This window comes from Thermobia domestica, chromosome 11 (assembly GCF_964235325.1).
Source record: "Thermobia domestica chromosome 11, izTheDome1.hap1.1, whole genome shotgun sequence".
NCBI lineage: Eukaryota > Metazoa > Arthropoda > Insecta > Zygentoma > Lepismatidae > Thermobia > Thermobia domestica.
The window spans coordinates 146,518,644-146,543,980 of record NC_137464.1 but is presented as its reverse complement, the minus strand read 5'-3'; the positions used below and the strand labels follow the sequence as shown (position 1 = coordinate 146,543,980).

The window sequence follows — 25,337 nt, the reverse complement described above, 5'->3', positions numbered from 1 at the left end:
ACAGCGGGGTAGCAAACCCAGTAGCGCTAATTTTTGTATAACTTTTGGGGGTTTGTCAGATATCACCTAACAAGATATCAAAATGAATTTTAATACAAACATGTAGCCCCAAGCAAACTTCAGGAGGCCCGAGCCTCCTTGACACCCCAGGATCGGTTCTCATGAACAAACCTTCGGTTATTTGTAAGTGTGCAGCTCATAAGACCAAAATATTTATCATTATTTATATCTTGTTAAAGATGAGGATATAACGTTTTTATTTCTCCCTCGCAGTATCCATGATTGGAAAGCGCTTTATCCACTACCGAAACAAATAAACATTTTTTTCGTACTTTGTGAAAGTTGGATGAATATATCTTCTTTTTTTTTAATTTAACGTCCAAACATTATGCTAAGAGACTAAGGGAGAGACTGATGATGATAACGAAATGGTGGAATGAAGAAACTGGGAGGAAACGGGGGAACCTCGAGAAAGCCTCACATACGATGTTAGTCTATCAGAGTCTACTTGGTGCGATCTGGAATCAAACCAGGAGCGCGACGCAGCAGAGGTATGAGCTCTAGTACTAAGCCACTGCGGCAACCAATATATTTTCTTGTATACCATTCTAACTTAATGATAATTATCGTGAATAAAATCAATCACCAAACAATTTTAATTCTTTATATCTAATTTGAATCAAAGTTTAAAAGTATTTTAGTGAATTAAATTAAGAAATTCTCGATAATAGTATTAATTTTCGCTTAGCATTTTCTTGCAAACTAATTCAAAATCTCAACATATTAAGTTTTGAAAATATATTTTTGATATTTACGCTTTACCTCAAACGTAGAAAAAATACTTTATTTTTTAACGTACTACTTTATAAATCTATAGCAGAATCTTTCTTTATTATTATTTAACTATGCGCATACATACTTTGCCTAAACTCTGATTATATATAAGGAGAATAGGTAGTTCAATATATAATAATAGTTGCAAGTTAAAACATTACAGAATTTAAAATTCACTTAAATCACACGCACTTACTTTTTCATATAAATGTCACTTAGAAGTCGTCACATAAAATAATAGTGAATCTTAAGCAGAAACATAATCGGAGAAAATGCCGTGATTATCCGCAACCATCATTACTGCTGTGTATTGTGGATTTTAAGGTGACATTAAAAAAAAAAAAAAAAAAAAAAAAAAAAAAAAAAAAAAAAAAAAAAAAAAAAAAAAAAAGCTGTGCATTTGAAAGCTAGCCAAATGCAGAAGAATTATGAAACTGACTCATTTTACATACATCAAACAACGAACTTTGGCATGCTACATTTTGATTACGAATCCTTTATGAAACATTTTGATCATGGAAAATTTGGAAACTTGGTAGCTATCTTGAAAGTGATAATGTAGTTAGTTTACCTTGCCCATCTGCATTTGTTTGTTTTACCAGTACTTGGGTCCAACCGCCTGGTGCAGCTCCACAATCAACAACGTCCATACCAGAAGAAAGTAGATGGTAACGTTTGTCAATTTCAAGTAATTTGAAAGCACTGCGACATCTGGAAAATAATAAGGATAACACATAAGTGAAAATCCTTAAGTACGGCAAGATTAATAGTATTTTCATTCCAAATTCTCTGAACTTTTCTTAGAACAGTAAAGCAAAATACATTGATTACGTTCTGAATTCTACTTGCTGCTTAAAACTCAATCACCTAGTATGTCAGAACGTACCTCCGTATTATACGAAATTTGGCAATGGATTTGGTCAGGATATCTGGTTCAAACCTAAGTGGTTGTATGTAGTTACGGATCTCGCGTTATGTGCTTCATATTGCCTACATGACGAAAATGGATATTAAACTTCACACACACACATTCGGGCCAGGAATTCTGGATTTTTAAAATCAGTGGGGATGTTCTAAGTCAGTGTCCACAACCGTGGGAACTGGGGTAGAAATAATTTGTAGGTTTGGCGGGGGCCTCCCCCAGTAAGTCTGAATAAATGACCTTTTCGAAAATGCAGTTTTAGGTTTTTCACAGTGTAAAATATTCTTGAATGAGAATATAGCGGCGTAAAGGTTTCAGAGTTTGAATTCCCTGCATTAATTTCCGTCATGTCATTCTGAACGCTGACCTTCTGATTTACAGATTAAAAAAGGAAAGAAAGAAGGAAAGAAAGAAAAGAAATGAAATGAAAAAAGGAAGCAAATAAAGCTAGCTGATTGGAATATATTTAAAATATATTTTTATGTTATAATAATACATACAATGGAACAAATTAAAATGAAATGCTCGTCATTAGTATAAAAATTGAAGTCTTTGTAGAATCTCTAATTCTCACTCAAGAAAAAAAGGGAAGAAGCATTCTGTCGGCGATCCTTTGATAAAAATATTTCCCACAGTTTCAAGATTCAATATACGTTTCGCTTCTTGCATACGGATATGCATAAATTGCGTTGTTCAATTTTTCCTTCCATCATGGTAACCCGGGTAAGTCTTAATTCTCTAGCCAGAGAAAAAATGTTTTGTTGTATATATAAAAACGTATATTGTTAACGAGATTTTTAGCAACTTATCACTGTAATCAGTTCGCCGACATGCTTATTTGAGGAAAAGAATCGCACTAAGTGTTCTGGACTATTAACGAGTAAACTTTATGATACACACATATTCAACATCACATTTGTGTAAAATTAATCTACCAGGGTCAAAGTCTTCCTTACATAATTCTACTACAGAACTGCACTCTTTAGTTTTGGAAAGAAGGGTTAATTTTATTTCTATAGCAGCTTTAGAAAATCGATCATCGTAGCAATTCGTTACACTATCTAAATTCTCGAAATAAGTTTTCCGATAAAATCATGGAAGTTTGCAAAAGCGAAGGGCTGAGCTAGGCATTTTTCAACTTTTGAAAGTTTTGGCTCTTCGACAAATATTTTGATCCAACTCAAACAAGAGATCTAGACTGTATCGAAACGTTTATCAGTTGCAGGTAACTTCAAAACTTCGGAAATAGTATCAATATTCCCCACGACTTTTTCCAATTGTATGTTAAAACTTTGCACAAAGACATTTGAAGTTTCAACTGAAACTAAAATTTGCATAAAAAGCAGTGACAAAGTCAAAGGAACACAGAATATTGGGAAACCTTTAGCTTTCGCACCGACATCAGATTCGGTTTCCTTTTAAAAAAATCGTAATACTGCAAACAATTTTTCAATGAACTTATTTTGCCTGGTTAAGAGTCTTCATCCCGGCGAAATTAATATACCGCTAATTTTACAGTATTTATGTGATATCTTCAAGTAGATAAAAGATAATCGAAATCTGGAACAAGAGCGCCCTAGACAATATTATTTTACATGAGAAACCGTTATCACGACTCACTTATCTGCTTTCGATTTCGAGACATTTTGAAAATCGGCATTTATTTTCGCGTTTCTAAACAGCTGAAAACGGAAAGCCACTAGGTGACTTGTGATAACGGTACCTCACGCAAAATAATATTGTCTAGGGCGCTCTTGTTCGATATTTCAATTATCTTTTATCTATTTGAAGATATCACATAATTACTGTAAAATTAGCGGTATTTTAATTTCGCCGGGATGAAGACTTAAGAAAAAATGAATAGTTACAGGGTGTATGCAGCTATCATCTTGGGCAGCTTGCAGAGACCCAAATATTATTAATTGTTTGGGTGATTCGTCACAAAATTGATAATTTCTTTCACATCTGCACGATAGTCTCTTGCCACGGTTTCATTTTGTATTGCCTCTTGAGTTACGAAGTTCAAAAAAGTGCAAAAAAATGGTCTTGTATGACTCCCAGTTCAATTTCTGATTTTTCCTTGCAAACCTGAAAAAATGCCTACCCTATTTGTCGCTCCGTAAGTAGCAATACTTCTGCACGACTTGATATCCAGAGAAAAAGTATTAGAATATCCATTAGATTTTCAGCTGTAATAATTCAAATATTATTATCACAAAAAATTTATTAATTTGAAAATCCTTACCACCAACAAATCAAAAAAAAAAAAAAAACAAACTGAAACTTACTCGTGTTGACGTGCATCTCCAGTTTCATTCATAATTATCGAATAGTATTGGGAGTTGTTTAGAATCTTGAAATTTAGGAACTTGATCCGACCTCGTTAGCCATGATGGAATCTAGTTCATGTGTTATGTCGTGCGAAGATCATGGACAAATAGGAGTTATCTTCAGTATCTGAGTTGAATAATTCATGAAAATTAGAATTTCCATCTGTGATTACGGCTTCCTAATCCCCGAACCATGAGTAACGAAGTGAAGATAACATTCTTGACAAATTTCATGTCTCTTCATTACCTTTAACCATCAAGAACTAAACGTTCACACCTTATCCATTGTAAGTTTACCAGTAAAACAAGACATATGAAAATAATAAACTCTTTATAAGAGTTTGTTCCAAGAAAATAATCCGACTTCTCAAAATACTTTGTATTGAATTTTGTCTTCTTTATTTATTCGCAAAATGTCCACTGGAGGAACTATTTTTCCTATTATTTATTGTACAACTAGAGACATGTATCATCTTACAGCCCAGATGATATTGATTACTTTAAGGCAAACGAGCACAAGATACAAATAAAATGCTTCATTTCATCATCGTTCCGTACCTATTCCTTTAGGAATACGGAAACAAATTGATAAATCAGATGCAACAGCTGTTAGATGCTAATATAAAGACAAACACTAGTGGTTTTTCATCCTCTTTGCTAGTAGTAAATAAACCATATTCTAAAGAATTTACATTAGTGTTTCATTTACTGGCTGGTACCAGCTATACAGAATACTTGTCCACACCACTTCAATCAACGGACATCTTACGTGTTAAAAAGAAAATCTTTCCTATCCTCGACTGACTTAAAGCAAAGTTATTTTCAAATTTTATTGCATCCTAGGAGTACTAAATATATGACTTTTGAAGTGAATTATACACGCAAAACCTATAAATTCGAAAGGTGCGTTATGGGTCACAAGACAAGCGCTTGGGCGTTATCTATAGCAGTGAAAATGATTTTAAGACTGCAAAACATGATCCTCATCCTAATTTGAAGAAGACACCTCGCTCGCCTGCTTTTGATCACTGAGATATAGACCTGGTGGAAATCTGTAACAAAACTCTACAGATAAACCGGTAACAACTTATATACCCCACAGAACACTTTATTTATCCTTCGTATACATGGTTAAAATTCTAAGAACTGAACTTTTGCCACATAGAATTCTTGGAAGTGTAGTTAGGAGCTTCAAACGAGTATACATATATCTGAGAGAACAGCTAGAAGTCTCAAACTGCCCACACATATACTCGTCGGGAAAATTCCATATAAGGAAAGAAAACTAAGTCTTACTTCGTTTAACTTCGTTGGTTATATAATCGCTTATTATAACTATTGCATTAGTTGTTCATCGAAGCTCGTGGAAGGCAAACAAGGGAATTTCCTGATGTTGATTTTATTAATTCTGAATATATGAAATGAAATCTAAGTTTTACGTCCCACAGTTATGCCGGTTACGCTAAAGGAGACGGTGATGATGAGATGAGTGAAATGGTGGAATGATGAAAGTGGGGGGAAACGGGAGAATCCCGAGCACGGTGTTTGTCCACCACAAAGCACACGGCGCGAGCTGGGATCGAACCCAGGACTTCAGGCACCGGAGGTGAACGCTCTACCACTGAGCCACCGTGCCCCCAATTCCTGAATATAATTTAATAGTAATTGTATGGTGATGCACAGTGAGAAGTGTTGAATCTCCCATAGTGTTTTTATTTCCCCTCTCTTTAGGGAAAGTAAAGAACGATGACTTGTCTTCATCCCTTTTTCTCTTCCACTCCAAGGTTCATGAAAGAAGGTGTAGTCAGTTGGTGGCCAAGAGGCAGCAAGACAAAAAGCAATGAGTTAATAACAGTAAAGCAAAGCGCCGTAGCCAGGCGCCTAACCTTTATAAATATTTTCACTATTCACGAAATAGCTCTACTGTTCTACTATTATGACGCTAAAACATAATCAAGAAATATACACAAATTACGATATTTTTAAGTTTAGTCCTTAAAATGGGATAAAAGCGAGGAGTAATCCGTAAGTAATAGTGCAATGATTCTTCCGTGATAAGGAATAATGGAAAATGTATGACTGCGGAATCATTGAGGATTTGTAAAGTAAATTTTATTGGTTACCCGCAATATGCGTTAGTCATAGGACAGAAATAAAATAGAGTTGTGTTTTTTCCTTGTGCTTGTGATTCACGTACGTATTTATCATACAGGAAATATAGTGTTATTGTGCTATTTTAAAATAACCTTTTCTTACAATCAACTTATTGCAAAATATTATTCATTTTCCCAACGCTCCTAACTTAAAATAATGAATATTTTAAGTAAGTCAGTCAATTTGCATCCTAATGTTTTGATAATATAATTTCGTCTCACAATTTGGTTCGCCTCAACAAATCTAGATTGGTCACTTTTCTTACCTATTTCCCCTTTCACCAACACCTATTGTGTCGGTACCGTTGGTCAATACCAAGAATTGAACTCAGAGTCTTATAAATTGGTATCTTCTCCGAGGGACATACGATCATCGTAAGCTTGTTATCCTTATACAAAATTCATTAATATATTCCATACGAAAAAAAAAAACAGGCACCTGTGCAGCTAATGTCAAACATGTGCCTGAAAATGGAACACGACTTTTCACCTGTACAGTGCCTGGACTTATCCAGTTAATGGGCCTCTATAGACGCAGAGAGCATGCATTTACAGGCGTCAAGCACATACAAGAAACCTGTACATGCAATGTACAGTATATATTCAGAGAAAGAAACAGTTTATTTACAGGTAAGGAACATGCTGTATTCAGGATCACAAACACAAATTCCTATACATGCACATGTCCAGAGAAAGAAACAGTACATGTACATTGCATGTATAAGGCGAAATACATGTACTTTTCAGGTATGCAGCACCCATTTAGAACACCCAACACTCATGTAGAGCACCCAACACCCATGTAGAACACCCAACACAATAACTGTAAAGTGTTTATACTTCGCCTGTACAGATACATGTACTCCCATGCGCAAAAAAAAATTGCGCGTATACTGTAACAAGATTTTTCGCATTTATTCCATTTTCCTTACGTTTATGGGTAAAATTCAGTTATTAGTATGTGGAGATAATAGAAAGCAATCCATCTAATGAAATATTTCCAAAAAATATAGTAAAATAATAAAAATATAAGCAAAAAACAAAATTATGCTCGGTTTTTTGTTACTGGCAACGATGATTTCTAGGGATTTTTCAGTAGCAAATCACAATTGCGGAGGGAATTCAGTAGGGAAGTCGAGGAGTTGGATCAAGGAACTGGATAGTGGAATAAAATGTTGCATTTATTGGTTAAAACCTAGTGTGTAGATTGCCTGCCAAATATAAATTAGCTTCTGTAACTAAGATGTCATACGAAAATATAGAATTAAACAGAAAAACTCTTATCTTAAGGTTCGAAGCGATACGGACCATGGTTATGAAGATTATTTCTTTTGAAAAAGGAGCTAACACCACGTAGCCTCCGTGGTTCGGTGGGTAGAGTGGCGGAGTCGTAGCTATTTTATTATTTTGACACCACATCGAATCCCATCCCATCCCATCCCATTTCTTTTTCTTTTTTTCTTTTTTTTTTTTACAAAACATTATAATTTTCATGTTAATAAGAACCGAAGCAATATAATAAGGACAACTTACTGATATTTTGCTGTAATGACGTATTTATCCAGGATTAGAGAACTATTGTTAATAGCTATTGTTTTCTGTTCATGCTGTTGTATAGTTTCTCTCATCTTGTTTTCTTGGGGAAAAAACAATTTTGTCTCCAACGAAGTGTGAAGGATATATACGGACAGAAAAAGACATATTAGTACCAAACGTCATTTATCGTGATGAAGTGGACTAGTTTGCCATTATTAAAAAAAAATGAAGTTGGCTTTTCTTTAGGTTTTAGCTAAAAAAAATATTTTTTTCTTTATAAGACTATACTTTATCAGGCAAGGTGTGTGATCATACCCACAAATTTAGCTAGGGAATGAAAGATAATTGTTTATACAAACATTTTATAGGTTTAGGTGCGTGAAACACCAATACACCATGGTCTCGCTTATCCGACCATCCTTTGTTCCACATACCGTATGATCCGATATATCATTGCAAATAGCACCAATCGGCAAGATGATCTGCAAGTTGTGGTCTTAATCTATTTTTCATGCTGTGGAGTCTATCGCCTAGCGCGCCCGTCTACACCTTGACTCATACGTCTATCATTCAGTGCAGACACGTATCCAGGTTTTCTATTCGGAGGGGGCCCAACACGAATCCTCGTAAGCACGTAATTCTAATGTTTTTAAATATCAATAATAATAATACTAATATTACTACTACTACTACTAATAATAATAATAATGCAACAGTTCTGTACTTCTCTTAAACGTTTTCCTACTTTTCATTTATAAACCGGTTTATTTTGGAAACTGCATTATAGCACAAACAAAATGAAACATATTTTCGAGAGAAATGTAACTAAAGAAAACTGTCTGCTACGTATATCACATAACAAAAATAGCAAGAAGACATGGAGTGTATCGTTCTAATATATTAAAGTTAAAAACAGAACGGAAACGAAATGTTAATCCTATTTAAAACTGTTCTTTAATTCCACCTGGTCAGTGGCGTATTTACGATTTTGTTTCGGGAAAGGATTTGCTAACTTTCGGGGGGGGGGGGCTTTGCCTGGAAATGTGAAAATTCTGCAAGATATTTCATTTACTTTACTATACTAAGTAAGATTTCGTGGGGGGCTTAAGCCCGGAAGCCACCCCCCTAATTACGCCACTGCACCTGGTATAATGGCATTATGGTATGTTCTTAGAATTATAACAAGACAACAGCACATTGCCCAAAGTTTGGACACTGACTACTAGTAAACTGATATAAAAGAACCTCAAAAGGGTAAAGGCAAGTGTATTAAAAAGTGCTTGAGTTTTGGAGAGAGACAGCTCTCAGGCCCTCACGCTGGATACGTCCCTGATTCAGTGCAGTGCAGTTATTTGTTATAAAACATTATTATTAGATGCGTAATATGTAAAATTATATCATAAGTTTTACTTTTAATAGGTCTTTTCTTAACACATCCATATTATCCAGCGTTCTGTCTGCCTATTTATGTCGGATAAGCGAAACTCTACTGTATTTCCAAAGCTAGCATATACATGAACTAGAATTGTATCGTCCTAGAAAGACAATAGTCTGAAATGCTTATATTAAAAGGCTGGAATAAAAAAAAAGCATAAGTACTGTTTTGGTAGCGTGAGAACAAATTAAAAACAATTCAGTATATTTCCTAGGTGTCAGATTATCATCTCATTATGTCGATGTGTATTCTTTTTTAAACATAGTTTTAAAAGTTATACCATTCGCAATATTCCTAAAGAAATCGAAAGAAACCCCTTGTGCCTCTTATGGCAAAGCGGCTAAAGTGCATGGTCCGAAACCGATTCCCACGTTAAGGTATAGATAAAGTTCCCGTACTTCAAAAATGCAAATCCGGGACGCTACTAAATTACGAGAATCTTTGAAATGCTTAAAACTGAAAGAAGTGTTGAATACTAATTTACTTTCCTTCATTAGATAGAGTTGTTCAAGTATTACGATATCACATTTTTATTCATTTCACTAGATCTTCCAAGGAACTCCAATTTCTCTGTAAATTTGGGGAGGGGTGGCATTCAAATGCAGAAGATATATATATGAGGATTTTAAGACAAATTACACACAAATTATGCCAAATATTGTATATTCATAAATACAAAGGAGGCCTACATGAGCTTTGAGCGGGCCCGGCCCCCCAGGATCGGCGCCCTTGCCTTCTTCCTAGTTAAGCAAACGTAAGCAGATGATTTACTCCCTCCCCCTGGTAAGCAAAAAAAATTTTTTTTCCCTCAAGACCTGTGGTGTTTCGTGAAATAACAGCAGGAATTTCCTGATTACTTAACCATCTAAATGAATGTTTTTACTTAGAGCCATCCCGTCGATTCGCATTGCCTAGGACTAAAATAAATTAAGGGTAAATAATGAAGATGAGACTTTCATATCAAACATGAAGACATGTGGATCGGAGATCTTTCTTTGTTCCAACTTTGATTTTTTCAAATCCTTGATGGGAAATTATATTATGAGTACAATTTTCGAAATTAATAGTATACAATCGTAAAAATATCTTACAAAACGATGGTTTATTGCAAAATACTTTGACTCAAAGAATAAATTACAAGTAATAAACTTGTTACTTTTCCTGAAGAGTCTAAGTCTTGAATGAGACGGAAGCTGTCGAGCGTAGTGCTTGGAACGATTGCCTCACTTGTTCTACCTTCCCGTGGCGCAGCCTTGATTCGACTTGATCCTAAACGTATTATTCAGAAGTCGAAGTCGGAAGATGTTTCCCATTTTTCCAAAATACTCTTGGTCGATTACAATCTGCCTCACTCGTGAGGGGACAATCCCATGCCGTAAGCGTCGGTGGACCACCGATAGGCAACTAGTGACATGTCCCCAAAAATTGGCGGTCCCGCAGCCAAAAATTGGTCCCACTTCCGTTTTGAAAATTATTCCACCACCGGCAGAGAAGCGACGGAACGCTAACGAACCACAAAATTATTCCCCTAAAATACGTTAAATCGCCTATATGCGTAATTTCTTTGCGTCAAGATGAGTCTAAAAGCATTTTTAAAAAAATAAAACGAAAGTGCCCTGAACTGGGCGTGAACCATCAACCTTAGGGTTACTAATTGCGTGTTCTTCCGAATTCGGCACGGAGGCGATTATGAAGACACAGCTTGTGGAGTGATAAATCGTTGAAGTCTTTTTAATATTTCTAATCAGAGTGCTCCTTTAACCGTGTATATTTGAAGACAACTGTTCGGAATCAAATCAAATGCACTCGTCATGTAATTTTATAACAAAATGGCAAGCGTCTATTTACTTTTTTCATAGTTCTCCCATATTCACTTGCTAGTGATCGGCGACAGTTGCCAACTAAATTCATACAATTATACGCACCCACCCCAAGATTTTTCACTTCAAGATGTAAAGGCAGGAGTTACTCTTGACCGCCGGAGCTCAAGTATTGTCCTTATAATAACAATTCGTCAGGGAAAAATAATATATAATAATAACCGCATGCACATGACTGGCGGTAGTTCATGTTGGTCCCTTTTAGATTCTCCGTGACAAATCAAACGAGCGCGGACGAAAATGAAGTCCTCGTTCTTACGTGGTGGTAACTTCAATACCCCCGATTCTAGATATCTGCTTCGACTCGACGAATCCCTGCCACTAGTGGCACGCTAGCGGCAATCCTTCGACGCGTCGCTATATCGACGATCGCCATTTACCGGCAAGTGGGCCACTAGGAGTTGGCGACGTTTACGGCATGGGGAAGCTAATAAACAAACAAAAAAAAATAATAAATAAATAAATCTAAAGCCTTATAAAAAAGTTCTCCGAAAAGTTACATCTAGCAAAATCATTTGTTGGTATTCCAGAACTGTGAATTCACCTTTATTTATAATTTACTTCTATCGTAGTTTTGATATGAGAATGATGTCTGAAACTGTAACACAGGTCATTAATATTTTTTTTGCTTTACTCAGATTTAGCAGTTTTACTTAACAGTCAGTCAATTTGGATCTGTGATATCAGAGTTTTAGAGATTTCCTTATTTTTTCATTTTTAAAAAAGTTTGCAACTAACACCATTAACGTATCTCTTTCGATATTTCCATAGGCAATGGCTTGGTCACTCCCAGTATATTTCAAACAATAAAATATTTACGGTGTCTTACTCCATTAATCCGAACTACATTTTATATCAAACAACTCTGTGCATTTTTCCTTAAATCTGCAAACTTTCTACTAGGTTAAAACTCGGTATTTTCTATTTTCTTCCTTTCTTGCTAAAACGAAAGTGTTCTTTAGACAACCTGGAATGATGACTATACTACATTATGTTGCATAGGGCATTTTATGTAGCATATCATTTGACAGTTGGACACTTTCTTTTTATATTGAAAGCAACAGGGATTAAGTCCTTCTACACTTACATGAGAAGTAAACACATTCTTTTTAATTCGTGGAATTGTGCCAATGCATTAGGTCCAGAGAGTTTTTAATTTAAGATAATAATAATAATAATAATAGTTATTATTTTTATTATTATTGTTATTTTATTGACTTAGGTTTTCCTGAATATTAAGCAATATTTCACAAAAAGCTGGTATTTTTAAACAAATGTGTTCGATATCAAGTTTTCATAAAAGTAGTCACTCTTTCCTATAAATAATTTCAGAGGGGCCGCGGTGGCTCAGTAATAAAGCGTTCACCTTTGGTGCATGGGATCCTTGGTTCGACCCCAGCTCGCACCAAGTGAATTTTGTGGTGGAGAAACACCATGTGCATGGGTTTTCTCGGGGTTCTCCCGTTTTCTCCCACGTTTTTCATTCCACCATTGCATTCATTTCTCATCACCACCGTGTCCTTTGGCCTAGCCGGTATAACCGTAAGTCGTAAAACTTAAAGATTTGATTTCAAATAATTCCAACCCAAACAGTTGCAGGAAGTATGTCATTTCGAATAAAACAAACTACTCTATAAAATTCTGAGTATTATTATTTTTTATATATACAATTCTAGCGGACCTTATTTCTAAATCGAAGGGTAAGAAGACTAAATTCACTCTCTTATTATTATAAATTCATTTCAATTGAAGCAGTTAAAATAGTTGGGAAAAATTAGAAAGATATACCCTATATTCCAGTGTGCCACAACCAGATAACGTGGCACACTGGCGTGCCCAGCAAAATGAACAGTGTGACGCAAACTTTTACCTATTATTTACAAGAATATTTGTCGAGATTATTTTATTTATTATTATGAACGATTCTTCCACGGATCAGCTCTCTGTATACAGTTAAACAAACAAGTATCACATTGAGGGAATGAGTGTAATTATTTACTTTAATAGTAATATAAATGTATATTTTCTTGTATTTTCTACCGGGAATAACTGCATCCGGTCTAGAAAGCTGGGACTAACAACAAAGGAACCCAATGTGCTAAACACACACCACCTACGCACTTCAATACACCAATGAAGGTGCAGACTATTCATGAATTAAAGTCTCTCACCCAATGTATTCTCCTAACATGTCTCCCAGCGATTACAACATTTTTTGGTATCTCAATCACTTCCTAGTAGGATAGCTTTACCTAGAGACCACTGATTAACCTGGTATTGGATGTTTCACTTTCTTACCTTTGGAGTTGACAGTCATCGGTTGGACAATCTCACACGCAAATATCTAATATTAACAACGTTTCTTCTATAATTTCGTAATATTGTATTATTTCTTTGTATTATTTATTAGGTTGGTTAGGCTTGTTTCAACACTTTTCTCTTTGCACCTACTTATTACCTATACCTTAACGCTGGATAAAAATACACTAGCTCTCACCGGGAATCAAATCCAGAACCAATGGACTTGAACCATTTGGCAACAACAAGGCACATTTAAATAGAAGTTTCGATTTTGTTAGGAAAATTGTGATTAGGTGTAACATTTAAAAATATATTTAAGAATGGGTACGGATGAAACGCACTGAATTTTCTCGCTCGAATTTCTTAAACTGACTCGTGTTAGGCTGCAGCTATTACTGAAACATTTATTTGGGAAATGCGAATAAAATAATGTGTTTTTGGAAAACTTTGTTCGAAGGAACTTATGTCCAAAAGTAAAGTACCCATTGGTCATATTTCTGTTAGAAATAACTTATGCCATATATTAGAATTATTAAGGAAATAATCGTATGTGAACTATGAGCAAAAGCGTCTAAGTACTTTCTGAGAAATCGTCAAAAAAGTCATTCCCAAGAATAAAATATCCTTTGTGTATCTTTTCAGGACAAACGGGTTATGCTATTTATGAAATACGAACAAAATTGCCAGAGTCACTCTTGACAAAATCGTAGGGTAAAAATTGCCCCGAAAAGTAATATACCACTTCTAGCTTTTAGGATGATGGAATTATACCATATCGTTAGGTTATTTATGTGACATTCATTTATGAAATATGAACAAAATTGCGTCAGACGTTAATGAGAAAATCGTCGGAGAAGAGTAAACTACCTCTTCTGAATGTTTACAGGACGAACGAGTTGTGTCATATTGTTAGGTTATTAATGATACAATTATTTATGAAATGTGATTGAGAAAATTGCTCGAAAAAACGCATCCCATATAGTAAATTACACCTTATGTATTTTTTTCAGAGCAATGATTCAAACTATATTTGTAAAAAAAGCAAAATCTTTACAGCTATTTTTGAAACAATTTGTTTTAAATTTTCATCCTTCAGTAAACTACCCTTATTTTTAGGTGTCGGAGAATATAGAATTCGAAACGATAAAGTGTTGTAAGAACTTCATGTCTAGACTTAGGTCCAGATACGTCGAACAGTATGGCCTCTATTTGAATGCATGTAAAAGCATGACGAACCAACAAACGAACAGATGGACAGACATCAAAATTACTTTTTCGATATGTGGGGGCGTGAAACTTGAATTCATTGAAATCTCGAATTTGATTTTTATCACTATTACTACAATTTCTTCTTTCGTCGCTTGAACGTGAAAAAGAATAGGAATACAACGACACGTAAGGTGATAATTTGTAATTCCCAAAATTTAATGAGTTACGTTTAATGTGTTGCCATGCTAGAAAAAAAGCTTATGCCTGTTTGTTATATCATTTTAATATCAGTTTTTCACGCTACTATATAATGTAGAAATATGGTATGATTATCGTTCATATTCATTCTATATTTGGAAATATTCGTGTTCCGCATACATAGATCTGTATAATTTAGTTACGTTCAACTAAAGCATTCTTGCACTTGTGAATATGAAAAAAAAAAAAAAGAGAGAGAGAGAGAAAGTCAATAGGCTACTCTAAAAAGCAAAAAAAGAAACACACACACACACAAACGATCATTTAACATCAGGTCGATGTAACAAGGGGTAAGACTGCACAGACTGTCAAGGTCGCGTATGTTCTTCCTGACACACAAACCCGAAGTGAGTTGTCTGCTGTTCAAGAACGGGAAGTAACATACAAGACTATAAACTGAAAACAATAACTGTTTCCAATAGTACACGTATTCTAATACTGAATAAATACGTCGATTAAAGGATGCTACCAATAAATTATTTCCTTATTATATTGTTTCGGTTCTTATTAACATCAAAATTATACACTTCCTATAATGTTTTGTATAAAAAAAAAAAAAAAAAAGATGGGATGGGATTCGATGTGCTGGTCAAAATAATAAAATAACTACAACTCCGCCACTCTATCCACCTAACCAGGGAGGCTACGTTGTGTTAGCTCTTTTTTTAAAAGAAATAATCTTCATAACCATGGTCTGTATCGCTTCGAACCTTAAGATAAGAGTTTTTCTGTTTAATTCTATATTTTCGTATGACATGTTAGTTACAGAAGCTAAATTATATTTGGCAGGCAATCTACACACTAGGTTTTAACCAATAAATGCAACATTTTAGTCCATTATCCAGTTCCTTGACCCAACTCCTCGACTTCCCTACTGAATTCCCTCCGCAATTGTGATCTGCTACTGAAAAAATCCCTAGAAATCATCGTTGCCAGTATACACAAAACCGAGCATAATTTTGTTTTTTGCTTATATTTTTATTATTTTATTATATTTTTTGGAAATATCTCCTTAGATGGATTGCTTTCTATTATCTCCACATACTAATAACTGAATTTTACCCATAAACGTAAGGAAATGGAATAAATGCGAAAAATCTTGAGTTACAGTATACGCGCAATTTTTTTTGCGCATGGGAGTACATTGCCTGTACAGGTACATGTACATTACATGATTATTATTATTTTTTAATTTTTTTTTCATGCACTGAACAGGCAATGTGTATAATGCTTGTACAGGTTACTTGTGTATTGCATGCTGATTAACTTTTTACATGAACTGAACAGGCCACTTATACAGTACCTGTACAGGTTAAGTGTGCATTGCATGTTCAGTTACTTGTTATATGCTCTTTACAGGAAAACTGTACATTGCTTGTATTTTACATCTGCATATATACTTAACTGGCAGCGTGTACATGCACTGTACAGGTTATCCTTATGTTTCCTTTGCATTGCATCTGTACATACATCGAACAGGTGACTGGAGTAAGTTTTCAGTGCCTGCACATGCACTATCTTGTCTGTTTAGTAGCTTGTGAAGTGTAAAGTAAGTAATGATAAACGGTGCATGTATAGATATACTTCAAATGCTACTAAATAGATATATGTATAGTGCATGTACAGGCATTAAAAACTTATTCTGGCACCACCTCTTCGATATATATATATACAAACGCAATACACAGTAAATGTAAGTATAGCCTGTACAGAGCATTAACATATAGTACGCATGATAAAGCCTGTAAGTGTAATGTACACATGCACCAATAGGATAGCTACTTACCCCACTGCAGTAACAGCTGAGGTTATTGTTCCTATATGCATCGCCTCAAACGTTATATATGCAGGACAATATTTAAACTATTGCTGCGTAGTAAGCAGGGCTTCCACTCAAATTAAATAACCAAATTCACGGTTTTCACGTTTTAAAATTTTTCAATTTCTTGATTGGAAAGGGTATAAGAAAAATCTCTACTGACCGCACTGACAATAAAACTGCCTGGTGCGGAATTGAACCGTGGGTGTTGCAGCCGCTACGCTGCAGTAGAAATGAAATCTTTAAGTTTTACGTCCCACGGTTATGCCGGTTAGGCTAAAGGAGACGCTGATGATGAGTAATGAATGAAATGGTGGAATGAAGAAAGTGGGAGGAAACGGGAGAACCCCGAGGAAACCCCCGCACACGGTGTTTGTCCACCACAGAGTTCACTTGGCGGGGGCTGGGATCAAACCCGGGACCCCAAGCGCCAGAGGTAAACGCTCTACCACTGAGCCACCGCGGCCACGCTGCAGTAGAATAATTAAACTTGCCCTCGTTCAACTTTACAATGAAAATTGGACACAGAAGAAAAAGGGAAAACACTAATTAGAATTTTCAAGGTTTGATAAAGAAATTCACGGTTTATTCCAGGATTTTCACGGACGAAATCCACAGCTTTTTCACAGTTTCACGGTTAGGTGGGTACCCTGGTGAAGTAATTAGTACTATATTATATATTCAGAATTATATATGCAGAATTCACTTATGTCACTGAGCGGCAACATGTATGTATGTCCATTCACAGATAATTTTGTAACTGCGAACGGAGTAAGTGGAACTAATATATCAAAATATAAATACCATAAATACTCACTCCGTTTTTTTTTTCTTTTTCTAAAAAAGGAAAACCTTTTACTCGTTAAGGTATAGTCATGTTCAAAGATCTTGGAAAGCTACTTCTTTTCAGTCGTAGCTACTCACCTTTGACAATAGCTTACACAGCTTAACATAAATGAAAGGTACTGTCACCTTTAGTCCTTTTCGAGATCTTTTTCTAACCGTATCTAAAGAAAACGGATGAAGGTAGACTCTTCTAAAATAGATGCGTCAAAAGATTTCTTGAACATGACTGCATATACAGCTAGGCTCGTGTACACAGCAAGTGCAGAGAAAACATATACAGCTAGGCTCGTGTACACAGCAAGTGCAGAGAAAACAGATTTTAAAGAATTTTTGCATGAATAACACTTTTTATTTATTTCCAGGAAAGTAGCATGTACACGGTTCATACAAGTGAATACAATACATTATTAGTACTTTTTTAACTATTGTGGTACATTCAAATGCAATTTACTGTTACCTGAAAATTACTTCTAAATAAGTATAACATTTTTTATGCGTTAAGTATAAAAACACACTTTTCTCTCTCCCTCTGTATATAATAAATCTTACCTATGAACCCACAAAATATTTCGACTGTACATAGTACCGTTTTCTACTTATGTCTTTCTTTTAGAAATATTGTATGGGCCAAAAATAAAGTGCATAAGCTTGGAATACACGTGTTCTCATTGTACATACTGTCACCTCCGTCAATTTACTGTTATACAGAGTGTTAATGAAGTAGATCGACAAACTAAAAGAGGTGATTTCTTACATCAAATTAAGAAAAATGTTTATATAAACATGTGGGAGAAAAAGTGCATAGTTTCAGGGCTAGAACGGTCCAAAGCACGGAAAACAGACTGAACACACGTTATTTCGAGCCCGAGGAATGGAGGGGCGGCGGGCTCTCCACAACAGCGTAAAGGAAGTCACACAACGCTCCAAAAATGCTCATTTCAGCAATACGTAATGGGTGCGCACGGGATTCCTCACACGACAATTCCAAATATGTTCCCAACAGAACTCCCAGTTATGCTCCAACTTAAAAATGGGTCCAAAGTAGCCAAAAAGTAAGCCTTGACAGCAGTGATAGGAGATTGGAAGTAATGTTTCTAATGTTCAGAATAACAGGCATAGGGATATTTTTCTACACGTTTTTGGACAGCCCTAGCTCCGAAACAATGCGTTTACCCCCCACATGTCTACATGAACTTTTTCTTATTTTTAAAGGTGAACATTAAGAACTTATTAAAGAAAGAAAGAAAAAACATTTAGTTTAAGGAATCACCTCTTTCAGTTTGTCGATCTAGGTTATTAATAATCTATATATGATAAAAGAAGCGAACATACGTAAAAAAATCCTGAAAGTATCCGGAAATCAAAAAGAAATACAATCAACCATACATAGGAGATATTTATCACAATTTTTGCTTTACAGAAATATGTATTTTCGTACCACGTACAAATCAAACTATGAAAATTACACAGAAAAAATTGACGCTGCACTGACGGGGATGTGTACCAATATCTTACTTGCAGGCAGCTGCTCGAATGCAGTTTAGCAGCAAAAACACCCAAAAATCAGACGTTTCACTGACAGCTCAGTCGAAGGAGGAACAAACACATTTTTTGAGTTTGCTTTATGTGAAAAGGGAGAAAGAAGGAAAAACCTTCCTTAAGTTAGTTTACACAAAGTACTTTTTGAATACGTTACAGTGGTATCTGCTGTGCTTCGTATTAACGGACTATTTTCTTCCCAACCAGAAACTTTCCTACTTCTGACCTCGAAAACTCACGTATGCTAAGTTTTATAATTTCATTCGGAGATGTAGCTCCCGGACAAACTATAACCACAAGACGAAAGCATGTCAGTATAAGATGAGTAATAAAGATCCAAGTTTCCTTAACGCGCGACATGCCAAGCTTAGCTATAATTAATTATCTAATAAGAAGTAGCAATGGATTCACAGTAAAGATGAGCAAAAAGGAATCTCTGTTGTAACGTGCTGAAACAGTCAGGTTCAGAAGTACAACATAATTTAGGAACCAAGTATCAAACAGAATCATTAACGAACAAAACGGTAAGAAACTGGTGTATATTAAAATTTGAAGTAAAGGACTTACGGGTATATGACAGAAAACAAATAGGCAAGCCAAGGCGTTAGGTTGCGTAACGCGTACGAGAATTCTTCACCGAAAGTCTCCAATCCCGCAACCTGAGAATTGTAAATGTTAAAAAAAACTGTTATTTATGCTACTCAAAAGAGTTGCTTGTGAACTACACCGCTTAAAGGTGCCCCAAGTTCTCACCTCTTCATAATATCACATCCGTTACCACTGTGTATGGAGTTTCGTAGCCTCCTAGGTCACTCAACCTAATTCCGTGACTTTTTCCCATGTGGTCGTACATTAAAGACAATAAATGCTCATCCCGCTCATACACAGAGAAAAATCCGTTCTCCGGACAGCGGTATATTGTACAAATATACGGTATCCTCTTGCTTACTATAGAAATCAGTAAGGAGCATACGTTATCTGTATGCTACATAGGCACTGCCCTTAGATGTTACATCATGCCGTTGCAGGATGTCCGACATCTAACAGTTTTCCGTATATCACATGCATATACTTATGTTACCTTCGTCGGCTATATGTTATATACGTCCATTTGTATGTGAGATCCTGACCGCCTACATTGTTTCATACGGAAAGTACGTATAGATGGAACACTTATACAGAAAGTATTATAAAACATGCGCTTTCAGTTATACGTCTGCTGTACGTTAAGTCCAAAAACTAGAGGAATTACGCATGTAACCTATCTTTTTAATTACGCCACCTACAATTTTTTTTCTCAGTGTACCCTAAGTTATTGACAGTATAGTCCCAACACAGAATCAACGCTGGATGCAGTTAGCACAATGGCATTGATATGTTACAACGTGTGCACCGGGCAACAACTTAATGACAAATTTGGCATCAAATCACTAAATGAGGGCATATCGAACATGTGTAAAGTAAATTATAAACTTGCGTATTACTATTTTCAGTGACATACTTTCGGCCTCTATGGATAAGTTAATCCTTCAGCTACGAACCTATTAGTGCGGAAGTTATGTGGGCAATTCTATAAAAATTGTGCACTTCTGGGAGAAAAAAAAAAAAAAAGTGAAACTATCAGGAATACTTGTTTACACCCAGCAGAAAAATCTAGAGGTCGGGCCCAAGGGTTCTTGGCCGCCGTATTGTAAAATGGCCGCCATCTTGAAAAATAGGGCTATTTTTCAGAATATTCATTTGAAGTAGCTACTGTTTCAACACTATTCATCCGAATTTCATGGTTAATACGTCATTCTCTTCAGAATAAAACAGGCTTTTAAATGCAACATGGTGTATTTCCATATGACGTACAACGAAAGGGAAATCGGGAATTTTTCTTTTAAAAGAATATCGTTTTTGGAAGTCCCCCTAGAGCCACCCCAGGTAAGAGTAGGCGAACCTAATGTGCCCTGAAATATACAAAGGGATTATGGTATCTCTTTGCCAAATAACATTGGAATATCCTATATAATGACATGAGAAAAATATATTTCCTAATCCTGTTTCTAAGTAGGAAATTTACACTAACAGGGAAAATGGCGATCTAAAATTTCTGGATAAGTTAATATTCCAACAAATTTCATGGCTAACACTCCATTTTCTTTAAAATGATACAATTTCTCAATTGCAATACTGTCCATGCCCCTGTGAAATATGGAAAAAGGGAAATATATCTGAAAACCTTTTTTTTAAAAGGATGTTTTGCTCCTGAAATTATCCCGGGTGAAAGCACCTGACCTTAATGTGCCCTGAAAAATACACTGGAGTATTGGTAATGTTTCTGCCAATTACTATTCCGATATCATGCATAGTAACGTTGTGAAAATTAATTTCCCAATCTTGTTTGCTAGGACATACTATCACTTTTTAGCAGTACTTCATAAAAGTTAATTCTGACATTAAGTAGACAAAAACACTTAACTCTTATGTTTCCAGACGTTGAGCACCCACCTGCTATGATTAAACATTCAATGTCAGTAGTAGCAGATGCTGTAAGTTATCTCAATGAAGGACAAACATCCGGTATTACTTGTGGTGTTCCCCTGTATGCTATTGCAAAACGTATTCAGTGGACATGTCCTGAAAAGTATAGTGAAAACAGTTATGTTGTGATGATCGGGGCCCTTCATCTGGAGAAGACTATCATGAGAGTACTAGGAGATCTTTCAGATGGCAGTGGATAGGTTGAGTGTATCATTGAGACTGGGTTAACATCTTCGGGTAGAGCTCAGTCTTGTAAATTATTCATTGTAGCTTTGGAAAATTCAAGATTAGTAATAAAACTCCAACTGACCAAAGCAGTATATATATTTTAAGATTATATATTTGTGTTACAGTTTCGGCTATGTAACATAGCCTTCCTCAGACACATTATGAGAGAGATATCCAATTCTGACAGTTTATATACAATCTGGATGCAAGACACACCAAGACACGAAAGTGGGCTGTGGAGGGCTATGTTACATAGCCGAAACTGGAACACAAATATATAATCTTAATATATATATACTGCTTTGGTCAGTTGGAGTTTTATTAGTAGGCTCAGTCTTATATCAAATTGCATCATATTACAAGGGCAAGGTATGCACATCAGGTGACATTATGTGCCCTGTTTATCTTATCAAAACAAGCTTATACTCAATATATTAATGGTGCTAATGAGCCTCTTCCGATTAAGCAATGGTGAAAAGACAATTGTGAAAGAATTCCAAGGTTCGCATATTGGAGTACAGTGATGGAGCTAAAGAATTCGCTTCTGAAATTTTTGACATCAATCTGAAACTTCAAGTTTGAGTCTTATGGGAATTCTCTGACAAGATGGGCTCCTTGGTTCTTTTTATTTAACTACCAAATCTATGCCAGATGGCTTGCAGTGCATTGACGTGACATGACATATCTGCCAGAGATACACCCGAGAATTCATGAGGAGTTTTTAGCTGGGAAGTTTACTATCGACATTAGTGAGAGATTATTTTCTGCAATGGCATTGGACCAGGTGCATGAACAGTGCAATGCTTACGTTAAGACGGATGGAGGTGCAGTGAGATTAACAAAAAACCCAGATGTTTTGATGCGATGGACGGTAGCTAGTCCTGAAGGAACAAGATTGATACAAAAATTTGAAGAAGGATTTAAAAAGCCCAACACAATCTCAAAGGAACACCATGAATGCTAACAAAAACGTAAAGGCTCTGAAGATTTAGGCAATCCATCTGAAGACAGCAGCCAAGACTTGTGAAATGTGCATAATAGGGTTATTGTTTCTCAAAGGGAAATTGTGGATTTAAGAAAATGCATCAATTTAAAGAATTTGTCAACACCAAACGAACAGCAAGTAATATCAACTGAGAAACCGATCAAACTCAATTATTCTATACAAAATCTCCAACGAAGAGCAAACCCCAATTGCGGATGAGAAGAGCAAGAAATTATGCCTGCCTCTTTTCAAAATTATATATCGAGTGTCAGTAGCGAAGTTCTAACCTTGATGAGTTTTCTAGTCATGAAAGCCAGCCATTTCCACCTTCTTTGTCAGACTGTGGATGTCTTCGAAAATCGAAGAAATCTGATCTTCTTCAGGGTTTCAGAAATGTTTGTGACTATCTCAGCGACAAATCTACAGCATCATGTGTCATACTGAATGGCCCAGCCTTACTCCACATGATACCACCTGGAAATGCCAAGACGTTTGATATGTACTCAGAGATTTACCAGCATAGTTCTTCACGAATGGGACAGTATAAACAGAATTTACATTGTCTGGGAAGACTATAAACCTGACAGTTTGAAACCTGAGACCAGGATGTTTAGAGATGCTGGCATAAGACGAAAAGTATGTAGTAATACGCCTGTGCCTAGAACTTGAAAGAACGTTTTGATCAATGGTGAAAACAAAAAGGAACTCTTCTATCTACTTGCAATTAAACTCGTATTTTGATTCGGGAAAGAAGTGGTGACTACAAATGGATAAGCGATATTGTGCAATACACCATTATGTACCCATGAAGATCTTCAGCCATGCAGTCAAGAGGAAGCGGATACAAGAATTTTGCTTTATGCTAAGGAGGCGTATCAAGTGGGACACAAATCTATCATCATTCGCACAGTGGACACTGATGTTGTAGTGCTTTCTTTGTCAAAATTTAATCAACTACAAGCAGACTTCTTATGGATTGCATTTGGCACTGGAAAGAATTCAGAGTACATCCCAATTAATCTACTATTTACCAAGCTTGGAGTCGAAAAATCTATTTCCCTTCCATTTTTCCATTCATTGTCGGCTTGCAACACAATTTTCTCCTTTACTGATTATGGGAAAAACGCGTGGGAAACATACAGAAATCTCCCTAAGATCACACAGATTCCAGATTTTGTCCCAGCAACCTGCAGAAATTGAGATGTTTATGGACGAAGTTGACAAATTTGTTGTTTTGATGTATGATAAGTCATCATGTCAGCACAGTTAATGAGTGTAGGAAAGAACTCTTTACAAAGAAAGGACATTCCATGAAAAGAATACCACCAACAAATCAGCTTTATTTTAACATGTCTTTAAGAGTGCTTATGAAGCTGGCTATTGTTGGAGACAGTGCTTAGTTAAACAGCCTACCTTACCTGATCCAGATCTTTGCGGTTGGAACAGGAATGATACTGGGAGCCACCATGGACAACTCTTCCTGAAGCCGCTAGTGGATGTAGGGAATTATTCAGTTGTTCTTGCAAACACTGCAACACTCCTCGTTGCATGTACAAAATGCAGTGTACAACACTCACGAACGCAGTGTACAATGCTTTGCAAGTGTACTGATTGTGAAAATGAAAGTTAACAATTCGAACTTCCTACTTGTGCTGACACTAGCGATTATGATTTTGACGAAGTTGAGACTGACATTTAATGTGGTTTGTTACATTAGTTTTACCTTTATTTTAAAAGCTGATTAGTCTCTAATACTTCTTCCCGTTTTGTTTCTAACGTGTCAGGAGAAAGGTGTTTGTTGTGTCAAAGAAAGAAAATGAATGATGAAGTCCAATAATGCAAAATTAAATTAAACACAAACAAATGAAATGTTATAAATAATTTCCCTTTATATCTTCAGGTTTCAAAATAAAGGGTGTCAAAAAAACACCCTAATGTATAATTAAGAGGATTGGGAAATTATTTTTCACAACGTTACTATGTATAATATCGGAATAGTATTTGGCAGAAACATTGCCAATACTCCAGTGTATTTTTCAGGGTACATTAAGGTCACGTGCTTTCACCCGGAATAATTTCAGGAGCAAAACACCTTTTTAAAAAAAGTTTTCAGATATATTTCCCGATTTCCCCCAAATTTCCCTTCTTCCATACTTCACAGGGGCATGGACAGTATTACAATTGAGAAATTGTACCATTTTAAAGAAAATGAAGCATTAGCCATGAAATTCGTTTGAATACTAATTTATCCAGAAATTTTAGATCGCCATTTTCCCTGTTAGTGTAAATTTCCTACTTACAAACAGGATTAGGAAATATTTTTTTCTCGTGTCATTATATAGGATATTCCAATGTTATTTGGCAAAGAGATATCATAATCCCTTTGTATATTTCAGGGCACATTAGGTTCGCGTACTCTCACCTGGGGTAGCTCTAGGGGGACTTCCAAAAATTATTTTTTTAAAAAGAAAAATTCCTGATTTATTCCAAATTTCCCTTTCCTTGTACGTCATACGGACATACGCCATGTTGCATT

At 35.7% G+C, this 25,337-nt stretch overlaps 1 protein-coding gene across 4 annotated transcripts in view; it reads right to left on the bottom strand.

Annotated features, from left to right (window-relative positions):
• Mrm2 (Mitochondrial rRNA methyltransferase 2) overlaps nucleotides 1-25,337 on the bottom strand; it is a 211,229-nt gene that overhangs the window by 47,337 nt on the left and 138,555 nt on the right. For all 4 annotated transcript variants that reach the window (XM_081731192.1, XM_081731193.1, XM_081731191.1 and 1 more), the window contains exon 3: nucleotides 1,406-1,545. In XM_081731192.1, coding sequence (XP_081587318.1) covers nucleotides 1,406-1,545 — 140 coding nt within the window. The remainder of the gene's footprint in view (nucleotides 1-1,405; nucleotides 1,546-25,337) is intronic.